The sequence below is a fragment of the Callithrix jacchus genome, chromosome 8 (genome assembly GCF_049354715.1).
Source record: "Callithrix jacchus isolate 240 chromosome 8, calJac240_pri, whole genome shotgun sequence".
NCBI classification, from domain to species: domain Eukaryota; kingdom Metazoa; phylum Chordata; class Mammalia; order Primates; family Cebidae; genus Callithrix; species Callithrix jacchus.
In genome coordinates, this window is record NC_133509.1 from 98,396,020 (window position 1) to 98,415,391 (window position 19,372).

The 19,372-nt window shown below is 42.6% G+C and overlaps 1 protein-coding gene across 1 annotated transcript in view; it reads right to left on the reverse strand.

Annotated features, from left to right (window-relative positions):
* The window catches only part of SGPP1 (sphingosine-1-phosphate phosphatase 1), a 44,356-nt gene extending 25,787 nt beyond the window's left edge, over window positions 1–18,569 (reverse strand). The window contains exon 1 of the mRNA XM_002753997.7: window positions 17,775–18,569. Within this exon, the coding sequence (XP_002754043.1) occupies window positions 17,775–18,458 (684 nt within the window). The 5' untranslated portion in view covers window positions 18,459–18,569. The remainder of the gene's footprint in view (window positions 1–17,774) is intronic.
* Between the last annotated feature and the right edge of the window lie 803 nt (window positions 18,570–19,372).

Sequence of the window (19,372 nt, forward strand, 5' to 3'; positions counted from 1 at the left end):
TATATACACACACATGCTCAACATCTTATTCACTGGGAAAATTTAAATCAAAATCACAGTGAGGTGCAACTTCATACTCGCTAGGATAGCTATTATAACAAAAAGAAAAAAGACAGGAGAGTAACAAGTAGTGGTGAGGATGTGGAGAAACCGGAAGCTTTATACATTGCTGTTGGGATGTAAAACCATGCAGCTGCTATGAAAAGCAGTTTAGTAGTTCCTCAAAAAGTTAAACACAGAATTACCATATGACCTACATTTCTACTTTTAACTACATCTCCAAAATAAATGAAAACTAGTACTTAAATACCTTTATACATATGTTCATACCAGTACTATCCATGATACCAAAAGGCAGGCAGAACCCAAGTGTTCATCAACAGATAAATGAGTAAATTATTTGTGGTACATACAGACAATGGAATAGTAGTCAACACAAAAGGAATGAAGTACTGATGCATGCTACGACATGGATGAACTTCAAAAATATCATGGTAAGTAAATGAAGCCAGACACCAAAGGCCACATATTACACAATTCCATTTATATGAAATATCCAAAATAGGTAAACCTATAGAGCCACATCATGAATGGTTGCCAGGGGCCAGGGGGTGAGAGAAATGGGGAGCAAATGCTTAATGGGTATAGGATTCCCTGTTGGGGAGATGAAACTAGATAGAAACAACGGCTGTGTGACATTGTAAATGTACTAGAGCTGACTTATTCTCTTCAAAATTATTAATTTTATGTTTTACCTCATCACAAAAATAAAAAATAAACACATCCAGAATATGACCACTTCTACCTGTATCATTATTACCTGCTCTAAGCCACCAGCAATTCTCTCCTGCCTGTATTACTGTGGTATGTGTCTGGCACATAGTAGGCAGTTAATTAATACTTGTTGAATGAAGTAAACATAAACCTTCAGCTAGCAATCTTACCATATTAGATTCATGATAATATGGTGTCAAAGGCCATAGTATCATTCAGTTCCTGGCCTCAAACATGGTCTATGTTAACTCAAACATGGGCTATGTTAACCCATACTTCTAAGAGCATCTGGGAAATCCAACATCATAAATTGCAATCTGAAAACCCTTTTGAGTAAACTTAAGAAACAGAATCCCAGCACTGTGGGAGGCCTGAGATGGGCAGATCACCTGTGGTCAGGAGTTTGAGACCAGCCTGGCCAACATGGTGAAACCCTAGTAAACTCTACTAAAAATACAAAACTTAGCTGTGCCTGGTAGCATGCGCCTATAGTCCCAGCTACTCGGGAGGCTGAGGTGGGAGAATCACTTGAACCCAGGAGGCACAGATTGCACTGAGGGAGATCACGCCACTGCACTCCAGCCTGGGTGACAAAGCGAGACTCCATCTCAAAAAACGTAAACAAAAACTGACCCATATCTAGTCCTATAATATACACATTAAATGAGAAAAATATAATTTAAAACATTTTCAATCTATGGTTTCGACCTAGTGACATTTGATGTCAGTGTAATTAATTACTGTTTCTCTTTTGAACTCTTAAGTTACGAAGAATCAGTTTCGCAACAGAAGTCACTATATACATATTATATTTAAAAACATATTTTATATCACAAACCACAATAAGGGAAGTGCTATTTACTACCATACTAGTTGATATAATCTTACGTTAAAAAACAGGATAAAACAGGATCCGTGTTCCAGTTCCTATTAAGGAAAGGATCAGTGAGGAAAGAGTATGGCTACATGTTACAGCTTGTAACACGTCAGAGCTGCAGGCAGGCCTCAGCATTCCAGATGATGAATAAATTCCTTATTCCCTCTGCAGAAACCAATAAATACAGACTTCCAAGCAGTTTCCAAGTATCATTAGCTACTTAAGTATTTTTTTTTTGTCATGGATAATCTAGCCTCATCTGCTACAAGGCTCCAGAAAACTTCTCCAGTGTCTTGTTTGGATTCTGAGCAGATTTTTTTTAATCCCTATTCACACCTCCAAAATTGAGAACAAATCTAGTCTGTGGTGACAACAGTTGTGTAGCTGCCTCAGCACTCAGAAAAGTGAGTGTAGTAGGCTCATTAAGTAAAATAATTTTCAAAATGCAAAACACATTAGAATGGCAAACTCAAATTCTGTCTTTTCCACATTAGTAAATTTAGCAATTCTTTAAGAGCTTAGTTTTGGCTGGGCGCGGTGGCTCACGCCTGTAATCCAAGCACTTTGGAGGCCAAGGTGGGCGGATCACCTGAGGTCGCCCTGACCAACAGCCTGACCAACATGGTGAAACCCCGTCTTTAAAAATAAGCTGGGAGCGGTGGCTCACACCTGTAATCCCAGCACTTTGGGAGGCTGAGGTGGGTGGATCATGAGGTCAAGAGATCGAGACCATCCTGGTCAACCAAGTGAAACCCCGTCTCTACTAAAAATACAAAAATTAGCTGGGCATGGTGGTGCGCGCCTGTAGTCCCAGCTACTCAGGAGGCTGAGGCAGGAGAATTGCTTGAACCCAGGAGGCAGAGGTTGCGGTGAGCCGAGATCGTGCCATTGCACTCCAGTCTGGGTAACAACAGCAAGACTCCGTCTCAAAAAATAAAATAAAATAAATAAAAAATAAAAATATTTTAAAAATGAAAAAGAGCTTAGTTTCTATTTTTTTTTTTTAAGTCAGAACTAGGGGAACTATCTCTTCCCCCTTTCTTCAGTCATAGCAATCTAATCGACCTTTCTCTTATTTCTAATACATATTTGTGGTACTGTCCTCCACTCTCTTCACTTCTTTCCTATTCCTAACTAACCCAATCTTTCTTTTTTTCTTGGTACTCACTGGCTATAGTAGCAACCCTTTCTTTTCTTTTCTTTTTTTGAGATGGAGTTTTGCTCTTGTCCCCCAGGCTGGGGTACAATGGCGTGATCTTGACTCACTGCAACCTCTGTCTTGTGGGTTCAAGTGATTCTCCTGCCTCAGCCTCCCCAGTAGCTGGGATTATAGGCACCCACACCATGCCTGGCTAATTTTTTTTTTTTTTCAGTAGAGATGGGGTTTCACCATGTTAGCCAGGTTTGCCTTGAACTACTAACCTCAGGTGATCCTCCTGCCTTGGCCTATCAAAGTGCTGGGATTACAGGCATGAGCCACCACACCCAGCCTGCAATCTTTTATTTCTACCATTAATCTGACTAGATTTTTTTTAAGGCCAAAATTCAATTCTAGGCAGACATCAGGAGAAATGAATATGGATTTATTCTTTACTGAGAGGTTAATAAATTAAGTAATTTTTATTTGACATATAATTTACTATATCAAGCACTATTCTAAGAGCTTTACAAATATTAATCCATGTAATCATCCAAACAACCTTATGGGGTAGCTATTCTAATTTACCTCATTTTATAGGTGAAACTGAGACACACGGGGGTCAAGTTTTTGCCCAAAGTCGACTAGCTATTAGATTATGGATCTGTGATTCAAATACAGGAAGTCTAATTCCTGAGTCTAAGCTGGGAGTTCTTAACTACTATACTATGCTGCCCTTCATATATAAAGTTGTTCAGTGTGTTAATTTCTTTTATCCTTAGGATCAAGCAGAGTATCACTCAAATATATATATATACACACACACACACACACATATATATATACACACATATATATATATTTGAGTGATACTCTGTTTGATCCTAAGATATATATAGATATAGATACAGATATAGATCTATATAAATATATCTATATATATATATATGGAGATATATATATAAATATATCTATATATATATATAGATCTATATATATATAGATTTTTATTTTTTTTTTTTTTAAGAGACGGGGTTTCTCCATGTTGGTCGAGCTGTCTCAAACTCCCAACCTCAGGTGATACACCCACCTCGGCCTCCCAAAGTGCTGGGATTACAGGCGTGAGCCACCATGCCCAGCTCACTCAAATATTTTAAAAGTTTTTCTTAGAATGGAGGCTAAATAAAAATTTCATTTAATTAGAGGTAGAAGAGATCTTAAAGATATTAATTCTGGCCAGGAGTGGTGGCTCATGCCTGTAATCCCAGCATTTTGGGAGGCCGAGCGGGCAGATCACCTGAGGCCAGGAGTTCGTGACCAGCCTGGCCAACATGGTAAAACTCCATCTCTACCAAAACAGACAAAATTTATATACACACACACACACACACACACACACACACACACACACATACATATATATATAAATTCTATCCCTCTCTCTTTATAGTTAACGAACAGACTTGTGGATGCTAAACAACAATTAGTATTATATTCTAGTGACCCATTTTAATTCCTTTTCCAATTTATTGTGCTTCTTACTTTACATTTTCATCATTACACAAATGAGTAAAAATTTTAAGTTTGGCAGGGGTTTCCTGGTTTCTGTTTTCTTTTTTGTAGAGAATGTTGAGCTGTATCTGTGGCATTTATGTACTTCCTCTAATAAGAATGTTTTCACTGAAATTAAATATTTAGATCTCATAAAGAGTAGAGAGTAAAAATTACAAGTCCTTCACATTATTTTCAAATACCTAAAAATGTACCAAACCCAAAACAGATCACATGGCATCCTAGATGTTTTTACTTTCACAACCACTATCTAATCTTTTCACTGCACATCCTTGATCACAGGAAAATTTATCTAAACGTTTCCTTCAGTTAATTCTACCAAATGGCTTTTTTCTTTCAGATACACCTTTCTCGCTATTATACATAATAAGAATTATCGCGTATATTTTGGCATGCTCCCTTTACATTCATTGAAGGCAGTAAAATTAACTCAATAAAATCACTTGCAATTAAAGGAGTTACAAAAACTGTCTTTAACACAATTTAAATTTTTCAGAGAAACTTAAATATGGGAGGTAGGCACAGGGAAGAATTTCTGTTCAATTTTAGGAATGAATAGTATACATGTATACACATGACAATAATGACACATTAAAGATAGACATGCCTTGTTCTCATACATTACTAGTGTAATGAAAACTGATACAACCTTTCTGGAAAGCATTTTGCCAATAAACAGAAGAGCTCTGAATGTTCATATATTATTGACCCAGTAATCCTTCTAGAATTCTATACTAAAGACATAGAAATATGGGTAAGGATTTATATTTTTAAATGTTTGTCATAAAATTATTTAAACATGCAATAATTATAAATCAAATTTCTTGGTTATAATGAAGTAGTTAAAAATATGAGTTTACAAAACTATATAGACCTATCACCATTTACTACCTGCATTATATTGGAACTCCAAACATGTAAATAAGAGAAACCAATTTAGATTATTTTAAGAAGAAAAAAAGAAGATATATCAAAAGGATAGAGAGCATCTCACAGAACTCTAAGGTGGAATGAGGCTAAGCTTGAAGAAGAAATCACATCTATAAACAGAATAGGACCATCTCTTCTTTCTATATTTCCACTTCATTTTTCCTTTTCTGCAGACCAGCTTTCTCTGCTTTTCAGTCCACATGACACATGAAGGCTTCTAAATTTACTTTCTCACTGAGAAAACCAGCTCAGACTCTGTACCTGTTCACAACTCCTAAGGGACGAGATTATGTAAAAAAAAATACAGCTTTCTTGGGAGGCCAAGGCAGGCAAATCACAAGGTCAAGAGATCAAGACCATCCTGACCAACATGGTAAAACTCCATCTCTACTAAAAATACAAAAAGTAACTGGGTGTGGTACCGTGTGCCCGTAGTACCAGCTCCTCAGGAGGCTGAGGCAGGAAAATCACTTGAACCAGAGAGGCAGAGGAGGTTGCAGTGTGCCAAGATCCTGCCACTGCACTCCAGCCTGACGACAGAGGGAAACTCCGTCTCAAAAAAAAAAAAAAAAAAAAGAAAGAAAATACAGCTTTCTTATAGATAAGGGAGCTTTTAGAGAGTGGCAAACTAGGCAGACACCCCAAAAGATACCTACTTCTTCAGTTGTAGAACCATGGACTAGCCACATAATCTCTTTACATCTTAATTTCCTCATATATAAATGTGGATACTAAGACCTATAATAATTATAATCCTACAGTATAGAAATTATTTCATAGGAATGTTTTCAAATTTTCATTAAGATTGTTTTCTTTCTTTCTTCTTTTTTTGAGACAGAGTTTCACTCTTGTTGCCCAGGCTGAAATGCAGTGGCATGATCTCGGCTCACTGCAACCTTCGCCTCCAAGATTTAAGCTATTCTCCTGCCTCAGCCTCCCAAGTCGCTGGGACTACAGGTGCGCACTACCATGCCCAGCTAATTTTTAGTATTTCTAGTAGAGATGGGGTTTCACCAAGTTGGCTAGGCTGGTTTTGGAACTCCTGACCTCAGGTGATCCACCCACCTCGGCCTCCCAAAGTGCTGAGATTACAGGCATGAGATACTGCACCCAGCCATTAAGACTGTTTTCTAGGAATTTATATTAGTGGGAAAATTCAGGACATAATGTATTATTCAAGGTTCTCCTGATAAACAGTACCAATGGGATATGTATATCTACATATACAAAGAAAAGTTTAAAGCATTGGTCATGCAATTGCAGAGACTGGCAAGTCCAAAATCTGCAGGGAGGCCAACAGGCTGAAGACCCAGGAAATTGTTGATGCGTAGCTCAAGTCTAAAACCATTCTGTTGGCAGAATTTCCTTTTCTTTGGGGGAGGTCAGTCTTTCTTCTCTTAAGGTCTTCATCTAATTGGATAAGATCCATTCACATTATGGAGGGTAACCTGCTTTATCCAACATCCACCGATTCAAACGTTAAACTCATCTAAAAACTACCTTCAGAAAAACATCAAGAATAGTGTTTGATCAAAAATCTGAGTACATTGGCTGGCCATGGTGGCTCATGCCTATAATCCTAGCACTTTGGAAGGCCAAGGTGGTGGATCACGTGAGGTCAGGAATGTGAGACCAGCTTGGCCAACATGGCGAAACCCCATCTCTACTAAAAATATAAAAATTAGGCCGGGGGCAGTAACTAACACCTGTAATCCTAGCACTTTGGGAGGCCAAGATGGGTGGATCACCTGAGGTCAGGTGATTCAAGACCAGCCTGGCCATCATGGTGAAACCCCATCTTTAAAAAATATTTTAAAATACAAAAATTAGCAACCATGGTGGTGCTTGCCTGTAGTCCCAGCTACTCAGGAGACTACGGCAGGAGAACTGCCTGAACCTGCTTATAAAAACACATATGTTACTATTGCCTATTTTATTGTTTAAAGTGACTTACGAAGCATTCTGTTGTATGTTTATATGTTTTTTGAATAAATCCCCCCCTTTTTTGAGATACAGTTTCATTCTTGTGAAACTCAGACCCATAGAAAAGGGAAGCAAATGAGATGAGCCCTGTGATTGCATTATCCTCCTGCTAGTGACAGTTTCCAGGGTGTATAGCACAGGAGGAAGAATCAAAACTGAATCTAACAGTTTCAGTGAGTTAAGGGGAGAAAGACTGGTATTCTGAGAGGCCAAAGAGGCTGTAATTTGCGGGACAGAGTTATTGGAGAGACAAATCTGAGACTGAGCCCTGGAGATGTGTAGAGGGAACTCATGAAGTTGCTGGCTGAGTACTAATCTGTGCATGCATGGGGAGAAAGTCCACCAGACTGGAGAAAAAACTACTGGAGAGTAGCTGGCCAAATGACTCCCAAAGCTCATACAAGATTGCAATTGCTTTCCCATGAAGCAGTGAAGAAGAAATTGCATAGAGTAGTTAAAAGGTTATCACATAAGTAGTGAGACTAAATTAAACTTAGCCTATGATTATTCAGGACCCTTCCTATCAAGCCTAGAAGAATTTAAACTGACAAGTAATTTAACCACACACCAGAACAAAGTCCAAGATTATGTAAAGAAATACAACAAAATCCAAAATTCTATATAAAGTACCGAGCAAGGAATTAGGAAAATATTATCTATAATCAGGAAAAATATAAGAAACACAAAAAGATGACAAAGTTGATGGAATTAATAGATAAATACCTTAAAATTGCTATAAAAATCTTATAAATTTGCTGGGCATAGTAGCTGACACCTGTAATCTCAGCACTTTGGGAAACCAAGGTGACAGGAGAGCATGAGCCCAGGAGTTTGAGACCAGCCTGGGCAACATAGTGAGACTTTGGCTTTAAACAATAAAAATTTTTTTAAAAATTAGGTGTGGGCCGGGCACGGTGTCTCACGCCTATAATCCCCGCACTTTGGGAGGCCGAGGCAGGAGAATTGCTTGAACACAGGAGGCGGAGGTTGTGGTGAGCCAAGATCGCGCCATTGTACTCCAGCCTGGGTAAAAAGAGCGAAACTCCGTCTCAAAAAAAAAAAAAAAAAATTAGGTGTGGTAGCATGCACCTAACTTCCTAGCTACTCTGCATGCTAAGGCAGAAGGATCCCTTAAACCCAAGAGTTCGAGGTTTTTAAGTTTAAGATCTTGCAATTGCACTCCAGCCTGGGTAACAGTGAGACTCTTTCCCCAATCATAATTTTTTTTATTGAGACAAAGTCTCACTCTTGTCACTCAGGCTGGAATGCAGTGGCATGATCTCAGCTCACAGCAACCTCCACCTCCTGGGTTCAAGCAATTTTCCTGCCTCAGCATCCCAAGTAGCTGAGATTACAGGTGCCCACCACCACACCCAGCTAATTTTTGTATTTTTAGTAGAGACAGGGTTTTACCATGTTGGCCAGGATGGTCTCAAACTCCTGACCTCAGGGTGCCTTGACCTCCCAAAGTGCTGGGATTACAGGCGTGAACCACGGTGCCCAGCCCCAAATAGTAATTTTTTAAAATCTTCTAAACTTATGCAAGAATACAGAGATATAATGAGCTGAGAAACTGAAGATTTTTTTTTTTTTTTTTTTTTTTTGAGACAGAGTCCTGCTCTGTGGCCAGGCTATAGTGCAGTGGCATGATCTCAGCTCATGGCATCCTCCACCACTCAGGTTCAAGTGATTCCCCTGCCTCAGCCTCCTGAGTAGCTAATTGTTTTGTATTTTTAGTAGAGACAGGGTTTCACCATGTTGGCCAGGATGGTCTCGATCTCCTGACCTCATGATCTGCTTGCCTCAGTTTTCAAAGTGCTGGGATTATAGGTGTGAGCCATCACACCCAGCCTGAAGATTTTTTTTAAAAGACCCAAATGCAATTTCTAGGCAGCTCACGCCTGAAATCCCAGCACTTTGGGAGGCCAAGGCGGTAGGTGGATCACGAGGTTAAGAAATCAAGACCATCCTGGTCAACATGGTGAAACCCCGTCTCTACTAAAAATAAAAAAAAAAATTAGCTGGGCATGGTGGGGCGTGCCTGTAATCCCAGCTACTCAGGAGGCTGAGGCAGGAGAATTGCCTGAACCCAGGAGGCGGAGGTTGCGGTAAGCCGAGATTGCGCCAAGCCAAGATTGCGCCATTGCACTTCAGCCTGGGTAACAAGAACGAAACTCTGTCTCAAAAATAAATAAATAAATAAATAAAAACTATACAGAATCTGAAATTATACCGTATCCTACTTGATAAAATTACCAGAACATTAGAGATTGCAAAAGAATAGGTAAGTGAACTTAAAGCCATAGCAACAGAAACTGTAAAAAAGGAAGCAGAGAAAACAAAAAAATTGGGGAATAAAAAAAAGCCGAGCGCGGTGGCTCATGCCTGTAATCACAGCACTTTGGGAGGCCGAGGAGGGCAGATCACGAGGTCAAGAGATCAAGATCATCCTGGCCAATATGGTGAAACCTCGTCTCTACTAAAAATACAAAAATTAGCTGGGTACGGTGGCACACACCGGTAGTCCCAGCTACTTGGGAGGCTGAGGCAGGAAAATTGCTTGAACCCAGGAGCGGAGGTTGCAGTACGCAGAGATCACGCCACTGCACTCCAGCCTGGTGCCTGGCGACAGAACAAGACTCTGTCTCACAAAAAAAAAAAAAAAAAAAAAAAGAATAGAGCATCAGTGACCTGTGAATGAACAGTTTAAAACATATGAAATTGGAATTTTAAAAGAAGAGAATGGAGGTAGGGAAGGGAGAGGAAAAAAATTTATTAAAATAATGCTGAAAATCTTCCAAATATAATGAAAACTACAAACCCATGGATTCAAGCTCAACGACCTCAAAGCAAAAGAAACATAAAGAAAAGGGCCGGGCGCAGTGGCTCAAGCCTGTAATCCCAGCATTTTGGGAGGCCAAGGCGGGTGGATCACGAGGTCAAGAGATCGAGACCATCCTGGTCAACATGGTGAAACCCTGTCTCTACTAAAAATACAAAAAATTAGCTGGGCATGGTGGCGCGTGCCTGTAATCCCAGCTACTCAGGAGGCTGAGGCAGGAGAATTGCCTGAACCCAGGAGGTGGAGGTTGCAGTGAGCCAAGACCATGCCATTGCACTCCAGCCTGGGTAACAAGAGTGAAACTCCGTCTCAAAAAAAAAAAAAGAAACATAAAGAAAAAAACATGTTAAGGAATATCAGTTTTAAATTCCTCAAAACTAGGGAAAAAGAGAAAAATTTAAAAGCAGTCAGAACAGCCAGGCGTAGTGGCTCAAGCCTGTAATCCCAGCACTTTGGAAGGCCGAGGCGGGTAGATCACAAGGTCAAGAGATCGAGAACATCCTGGTCAACATGGTGAAACCCCGTCTCTACTAAAACAAAAAGAATTAGCTGGGCATGGTGGCACGTGCCTGTAATCCCAGCTACTCAGGAGGCTGAGGCAGGAGAATTGCCTGAACCCAGGAGGCGGAGGTTGTGGTGACCCGAGATGGTGCCATTGCACTCCAACCTGGGTAACAAGAGCGAAACTCCGACCCAAAAAAATAAAGTAAAATAAAATAAAAAATAAATAAAAGCAGCCAGAAGAGTAAAAACATATTAAGTACTGAGAATCACAAATAAGAATTTCAGCAGATATTCTGTCAAAAACTACGCAAGTCAGAAGGCAATGGTACAATATAGTACTTAAAGTGCCAAAAGTGGCTGGGCACGGTGGTTTACAACTGTAATCCGAACACTGGGAGGCTGAGGCAGGAGAACTGCTTGAACCTGGGACCAGCCTGGCCAACATGATGAAACCCCATCTCTACTAAAAATACAAAAAAATTAGCCAGGCATGTTGGTGCTCACCTGTAGTCCCAACTACCAGGGAGGCTGAGGCAGGAGAACTGCTTGAACCTGGGAAGTGGAGGTTGCAGTGAGCCAAGATCAGGCCACTATACGCCATCCTAGGCAACAGAACTAGACTCCATCTCAAAAACTATATAGATATAGATAGATATAGATAGACATAGATATGGATATGTTTATATGGAGAGTGGAGAGGCAACATGACCCAGTAGTATAGCATCATTTTGCAGCCAAAACGCCTGGGTTTGAATCCAGGCTCTGTCAGGTACGTATTTGCTGAGGAATCCTGGACAAGTTAGCCAACTTTCCTCTGCCTCAGTTTCTTCTGCAAACTAGTGAAAAGATAGGATTTTATGGGTATTAAAAGAATTAATTTAGGCCAGGTGCACTGGTTCACGCCTGTAAACCCAACATTTTAGGAGGCCAAGGCAGGTGGGTCACCTGAGGTAAGGAGTTTGAGACCAGCCTGACCAACATGGTGAAACCCTGTCGCTACTAAAAATACGAAAAATTGGCCCTGTGCGGTAGCTCATGCTTGTAATCCCAGCACTTTGGGAGGCCAAGGCAGGAGGATCACCTGAGGTCAGGAGTACAAGACCAGCCTGGTCAACATGGCGAAACCCCATCTCTGCTAAAAATACAAAAATTAGCCAGGCATAGTGGTAGGCGCCTGTAAACCCAGCTAATCAGGAGGCTGAGGCAGATTTGTTTGAACTCAGGAGGTGGAGGGTGCAGTAAGCTGAGATCACGCCACTGCACTCCAGCATGGGCAACAAAAGTGAAACTTCATCTTAAAAAAAAAATATATATATATATGTATGTATGTATGTATGTATGAAAAATTAGCCAGGTGTGGTGGTAGATGCCTGTGATCCCAGCTACTCAGGAGGCTGAAACCAGAGAATCATTTGAACCTGGGAGGCAGTGGTTGCAGTGAGCTGAGACTATGCCATCACACTCTAGCCTGGGCAACAAGAGGCAAATACAGTCTCAAAAAAAAAAAAAAAAGAAAAGGAAAGAATTAATTTATGTAAGGCATCTTTTAAAATCACAGATACATAGTTAGTATTAATTTTTGGACTTAAAAAAAAAGGCCGAGTGGCTCACACCTGTAATCCCAGCATTTTGGAAGGCAGAGGCAGGCAGATCACCAAAGGTCAGGAATTCGAGACCAGCCTGTCCAACGTAATGAAACCCCATCTCTACTGACAACACAAAAAAAAATTAGCCAGGCATAGTGGTGGGCACCTGTAATCCCAGTTATTCGGGAGGCTGAGGCAGGTGAATCACTTGAACCGGGGAGGCAGAGGTTGCAGTGAGCTGAGATCACACCACTGCACTCCATCCTGGGCGAAAGAGGGAGCCTGCAACTCAAAAAAAAAAAAAAAAAAAAAAAAAGACTGAGCATGGTGGCTTATGCCTGTAATCCCAGCAATGCAGAGGGATCCTGTAAACCCAGGAGACTGAGACCAATCTTGGCAACATGGTGAAACCTGTCTAAAAAGAAAGGAAAAAAGAAGAGTTAGAAGGAAAGAAAGGAAGGATGGAGAGAGGTAAGGAAGGGAAAGAAAGAGAAAGAGGAAAAGAAAAATGGATGGATGGAAAGAAGGAAGGAAGGAAGGAGGAAGGAGGGAGGGAAGGAGGGAGGGAGGGAAGGAAGGGAGGGAGAGAGAAGAAAGGGAAAGGAAAGGAGGGAAGAGAGAGGGAGGGAGGGTTTTTACAATATATTACTAAGTGATAAAAGCAAGATCCAGAACAGTACAGTATGTTACCATGTGCATGAATAATAAACTATACAGGCTGGAATAATAAACTATATAGGGCCCGGTGGCTCACACCTGTAATCCCAGCACTTTGTGAGGCAAAGGCAGGTGGATCATCTGAGGTCAGGAGTTCAGACCAGCCTGGCCAACATGGTGAAATCCTGTCTACAAAAAAACACAAAAAAGTTAGCCAGACATACTGGCAGGTGCCTGTAATACCAGCTACTTGGGATGCTGAGGCAGGAGAATCATTTGGGTGGCAAAGGTTGCAGGGAGCTGAGTTCGCACCACTGCACTCCAGCCTGGGCAATAAGAGCAAAATTCTATCTCAAAAAAACAAACAAACAAAACTATATAAATGTATGTCTGCAAAAGTAGAGACTACCTCTTGGATACTAAACAAGAAAAGTATAACACTGAATCCTTTAGAAAAAAGACCCTAGAAGCTGTGGGACAGAGAAATAAATGTACTCTCCCTTTCATTTTTTTTTTTTTTGAGACAAAGTCTCACTCTGTTGCCAGGCTGGAGTGCAGTGGCGTGATCTCGGCTCACTGCAACCTCTGCTTCCCAGGTTCAAGTGATTCTCCTGCCTCAGCCTCCTGAGTAGGTGGGACTTACAGGCATGCACCACCACACCCAGCTAATTTTTGTATTTTTAATAGAGGTGATGTTTCACCATGTTGGCCAGGATGGCCTCAATCTCTTGACCTTGTGTTCTGCCCACCTCAGCCTCCCAAAGTCCCCTTCATGTTTTTATATAAATTTGGAATTTCTGTGATGCTTCCCTATTCAAATAAACAAACAAATACAATTAATTTTAAATCAAGAGTTAGTAATAAGGCTGGGTGCAGAGACTCAAGCCTGTAATCCCAGCACTTTGGCCGACCCAAGAGGTGGATCACCTGACGTTGGGAGTTTGAGATTACCCTGGCCAACATGGCAAAACCCCGTCTCTATTAAAAATACAAAAATTAGGCTGGGAACAGTGGCTCACGCCTGTAATCCCAGCACATTGAAAGGCTGAGGTGGGCAGATCACCTGAGGTCAGGAGTTTGAGACCAGCCTGACCAATACAGTGAAACCCCATCTCTACTAAACATACAAAATTTGGCTAGCCATAGCAGTGGATGCCTATAGTCCTAGTTACTCAGGAGGCTTAGACAGGAAAATTGCTTAACCCAGGAGATGAAGGCTGCAGTCAGTTGAGACTGTGCCGCTGAACTCCAGCCTGGGTGACAGAGCAAGGCTGTCTCAAAAAAAAAAAAAAAATTCAAAGACTGGAATTTCACAGAAGCTGAATCTCTGGGAAATGCAGAAATCTGCACTTTAAACAACACCTGAGGTAATTTTTTGTACACCTTCTTTTTTTTTTTTTTTTTTTTTTTTGAGATAGGGTCTCACTCTGTCGCCCAGGCTGGAGTGCAGTGGTGCAATCACAGCTCACTCCAGCCTCGACCTCCCAGGCTCAAGTGATGCTCCCACCTCAGCTTCCCTAGTAACTAGAACCACAGACATGTGCCACCATGCCCAGCTAAGTTTTGATTTTTTTTTGTAGACAGGGTCTCACTATATTGCCCAGGCTGGTCTTGAACTCCTGGACTCAAGGGATGCTCCCATCTCAGCCTCCCAAAGTGCTGGGATTACAGGAGTGAGCCACTACACCTGGCCATATACTGCCTTTTTTATTTTTTAAAAATTTTTAAGGCCTTCCAGATTAGTCACATATATTGTCATTTTAAGTGTAAGTGAGAAAAAATGAAATAAAAAGGGTTAATTTAAAAGACTCTGTGTAGACAGCAAATCTTAAGCAAATTTTAATGAGGGCAGAAACATTAAGTGGTAGGGAGGAGTGAAGTAGTAATGCCAATACAAAGGAACAGTATGTAAGAGAACTCAGTTTTGAGAGATGTTTCAGCACCCTAGGCACATATAAATAACCATATCTGTTCCAAATAAGCATCTGAGGCATAGCAGATGGGCAAGACTGACAACCAAAAATGATTAGAAAAACACCAGGCTTTCATTGTTTAATTCTTCCCCCAGTTTCTAGGAAAAAGGCTTTCTATATAAGCCTCCAATGCAACACAATGCTAATTGACAGAGTGCAACCCAAACAATTGAAGCAAAGGAAGGTACTTTTGTTTTCAGTAGATAACAAGGATCTTAAAAAAAGGAAACAGGGGCCAGGCAAGATGACACTTTGGGAAGCCAAGAAGGGAGGATAACTTGAGCCCAGGAGTTCGAGACTAGCCTAGGCAATATAGCGACACTCTTAAAAAAAAAAAAAAAAAAAAAAAATAGGCCAGGCGTAGTGCCTCACGGCTGTAATCCCAGCGCTTTGGGAAGCCAAGGCAGGCAGATCACCTGAGGTCAGGAGTTTGAGACCAGACTGACCAACATGGAGAAACTCTGTCTCTACTAAAAATACAAAAAATTTAGCTGGGCGTGGTGGTACATGCTTGTAATTCCAGCTACTCAGGAGGCTGAGGCAGGACAATCACTTGAACCCAGGAAGCAGAGGTTGCGGTGAGCCGAGATGGCGCCATTGCACTCCAGCCTGGGCAACAAGAGTGAAACTCAGTCTCAAAAAAAAAAAAGTAAAAAGTAAAAAGTTTAAAAAGTCATTTTGTGTTTTATAGTGGATTATTACTGTCAAACATTTATAAACACAAAACTTTCACATAAGTGAGGCTTAGGCTGGGTGCAGTGGCTCATGCCTGTAATCCCAGGACTCTGGGAGGCCAAGGCGAGCAGATCACCTGAGGTCAGGATTTCAAGACCAGCCTGGCCAAGATGGTGAAACCCCATCTCTACTAAAAATACAAAAAAATTTAGCCGGGTGCGGGCACCTGTAATCCCACTTACTCAGGAGGCTAGGGCAGAGAATTGCTTGAACCCAGGAGGCAGAAGTTGCAATGAGCTAAGATCACACCATTGCATTCCAGCCTAAGTGACAGAACAAGACTCTGTCTCAAAAAAAAAAAGTTTTCTGAACAGCTAACCAAAAAATAATTATGCAAATTTAGAGTGAAAAAATGTAAAATAAGATATGTAAACCATTACATGATTAATTCTAATGTAACTGGTCAGTTTGCCTATCTGAATGAAAGCTGTAAAATGACAGCTTTCAACTAGGTGATTTCTAACGTCCAGTCTCCTTCAAAGTCTAAAACTGTATGATAGACAAATTCCTTAAACTTTGATTTAAATATACGAGGTTGTTTAAAAACTCTAAGTTTATTCTGATAATTCAACTAACCCTGAAATGTTAGACTATCAATATCCCAAAAACGATTCAGCAGTACTGTTTTCAGACTCCCAGTTAGCATGTGTCCTGAACAAATAAAGAGCAAAAATAACTATGTTCACTTACTTTTCTAATACTGAGCATACAAAATAGCTACTCACTGAGAAGGTATCATAAAAGGCTCTATTGTTACAGAATCCTAAAAGTCTCATGAAAATAAGAGAAACTTCATCAGCTAACATCATCAGGCCAAACCAAAAGCTCACCAAAAATCTTAAATTCTGAAATATGTTGATGAAATGAAACATCTGAGATACTTACCTATCATGCAAAACAGGCAGCACTGCTTCACAATCTGAACATCACTGTAGAGTTCCTTTGGTTACATAGGAAAAAACTTCCCATGGTACTCTTTGCTCCTAACTCTGCCATTCTAACTATGCACAGTGCATATTTTCCATGTACTGTAAGAGAGATGCACTACACAGAAGTATCCATGGGGACAAGATTTTATCTACACTGAAATTCAATGTGGGATAAGTAAGCTTATCACAATGGAGTTTTACACAGAATGTGTATTTCTCAATGTAAAATGATTTTGTGCAGTAAAGGGGAAAAATAGAGGAAGTCTGTTTCCTTAAAGTCTCCATAATTACACACTTTATTCTTAAAATAAGATACCGGTCTGCAGGATTAACAAATCTTACAGTTTAAAAGACAGATAAACAACAGAAGGCCAAAAGTGTAAGCAAAATCAAAACGATTCCCATTAAAAACTCTTCCCTGGGCAGTCTACAGATAGGGTTAAAAAACCAAAAAGACAAAACTCTTCCTGATTGCCAGGCTGACCCTGCTGTCATATTTGCCATATTTATAAACCCACTAGTCTGATCAAGAGCCCTATCTTTAAGAATAACTTTTAAGCCATGTATTTTTAGTTAATGAGGCAATAACACTAGTATTACAGTTGCAGCTCAACAACAGACAGATACTACAGATCAATGATCCAGAAGATAATTAAACTTTGGATTTATCAGCAAAGTGGCAACCACACCCCTTAAAAACAGAACTCACACAGTGCTCCATTAACTTCCATAAAGGGAATTTCGCTGAAAATCGTTAACTTCATTGCTTGGAACTAGCATGTTTGTTTTGGGATCACACTAAGGCTTTGTAAACACTGTCTCACGGTAAAGCTAACGACTTTACCTCTCTGAAACAATCGGTTTTAGAGAAGGCACCATATATTACGGTGAAACTGGGTGCTAGTTACGTAGCGATTATTTTAAAAAACTCACTTCCACTGTGCATCACAAGAATTAAAGCCGTTTAAAAATTCAACCAAAGCCTGATGACAATGTATTACTCTAGGAAACGTGTGTCCTTTGAGTTACAAGAAAGGTATTAATTTGGAATTTAATATTAAAATAGAATTCAATGGATAAGTCTCTTAATTTTCCCCCAATCACTTAATTTTTCAAAACCCAGAAAGGGCCTGTTTGCGGGTACTGTGAAAACCTGTGGAAAGAGAGGCTCTGGAGGGGAACGGCCGAATTAAAATAAATGTATAGAGCCCAGAGAACTCCGAGTTCTCTGAACTCTCCCGAGGCTGAGCAGAACGAGGAGAGGGAACCCTTACCTGCCAGCGGCCATAGGTGAGGAGGACCATAGAAATGGGGATGGCGGTGCCGGACATGGCATGGGTGGAGGGCATGCTGTACTCGGAGTTGTAGAAGACCTCCAACTTGACCACGGGCGGCGAGGCGGGCCGCGGCCAGCGTATGATGTCCTTGGTGCACTGGCCCAGGTACATGACCAGAACCCAGATGACCACGAGCCTCCGGCCCACTAGGGGGTCCAGGTTCCAGATCCAGAAGGGGAAGAACAGGATGTAGAAGAGTTCGTTGCCCAGCTCCGCGCCGAAGCAGAACAGGTAGTAGAGAGGCCAGTTGCTCACGCGGGCCAGCTGGCCCTCCTCGCCAGTCAGCGAGTTGCGGCGCAGGGCGCCAGCGCGCCGCGACGAGGCCGGGCCCAGCTCCGCCGCCAGCCCGTTCCGCACGCCGTTGGGGGCGCAGCCGCCGTCCGGCTTGGCCGGGCACTGATTGCGGTCGCTCCCCGGTGGCTGGGGGCCTCCGGGAGCCCCTCGCTGCCGCCCTCGCAGACGAGGGTCTCCGGCGAGGAGCCCCTCCGCTTTCTCATCCTCCCTCGGGTCCGCTGAGCGTTGCGGCGGCGCTTCCACCCCGCACAGCCGCTGGAAACGGGCCACTTTCTGCGGGTCCTGCAGACGGCCAGCCAGTTGGGCCAGGCGCTGCCTCAACGACATGATAACGGGACCCTCGGGAAGGCGGGCCGCCACCCGGGCAGCCCGCGAAACGTCCCCGCGCTCCTGGCCAGCTGCAGCGGCACCGTCACCGTGCTCGACCCTCCGGAGTCTGCCGGGTGACGGCGCCACAGGCCGCTGCGGCCACCGCGCGCCTCCGCCCCGCGTGCCCCCGCCCCGCGTGCCCCTCCCTCCCCGCGCGCGCCCCGCCCTCCCCGCGCGCGCCCCGCCACCGCCCGCGGTCTCCGCGCGCGCGCGCCGCGCCCCGCCCCGCCCCACCCCCACCGGGCTCCCTGAGGGGCCGGGCCGGGCCGCGCGGGTCCGCCCTGAGCGCATCCGGAGGCGGCTTGGCGCTGAACCTCGGCGGGCGGCCGCTGCGAGGTCCCGGGTAATATCCACCAGCAGGCGTCTCGGCGCTAGTCTGGCGGGACGCGGGGTGCCTCCCCAGTCCACCTTCAGCCCTTGCTCTCCGCGGGCTAGTGTCGCCGGATTCCCTCAGCGGGACGTTGACTTGAGGCCACGATCCTGGTGCTAGCTTGCTCAGTGCTGGTGACCAAGCAGCCAGATATCCTGCTGGCACGGAACCAAATGCTGAATGATCAATGAAGGCGAAGCAACCGTGTGTCCGGAATCGTTCGACTTAACTAATTAGCAAGTAATTACAGAGCTGTCTCAGGCGACTGAAGTTCGGAAAACCACGTGCCAACTGACCAGTGGTGGCAAGACTACATACATGTAGACCCGAAGACAGGGCCGGGTAACATTAACAGCTGTAGTCTGCAAAAGAAAACCCAGCCACCTACAAATTCAAAATACTGTGTCATTCATCAAATATTTTGGTATATGTTAAAGGAGCACAGGTGTTATTTACTTACGAATAAAATTTCCTTTTCATAGATTCTAATAGCTAGAGGGTT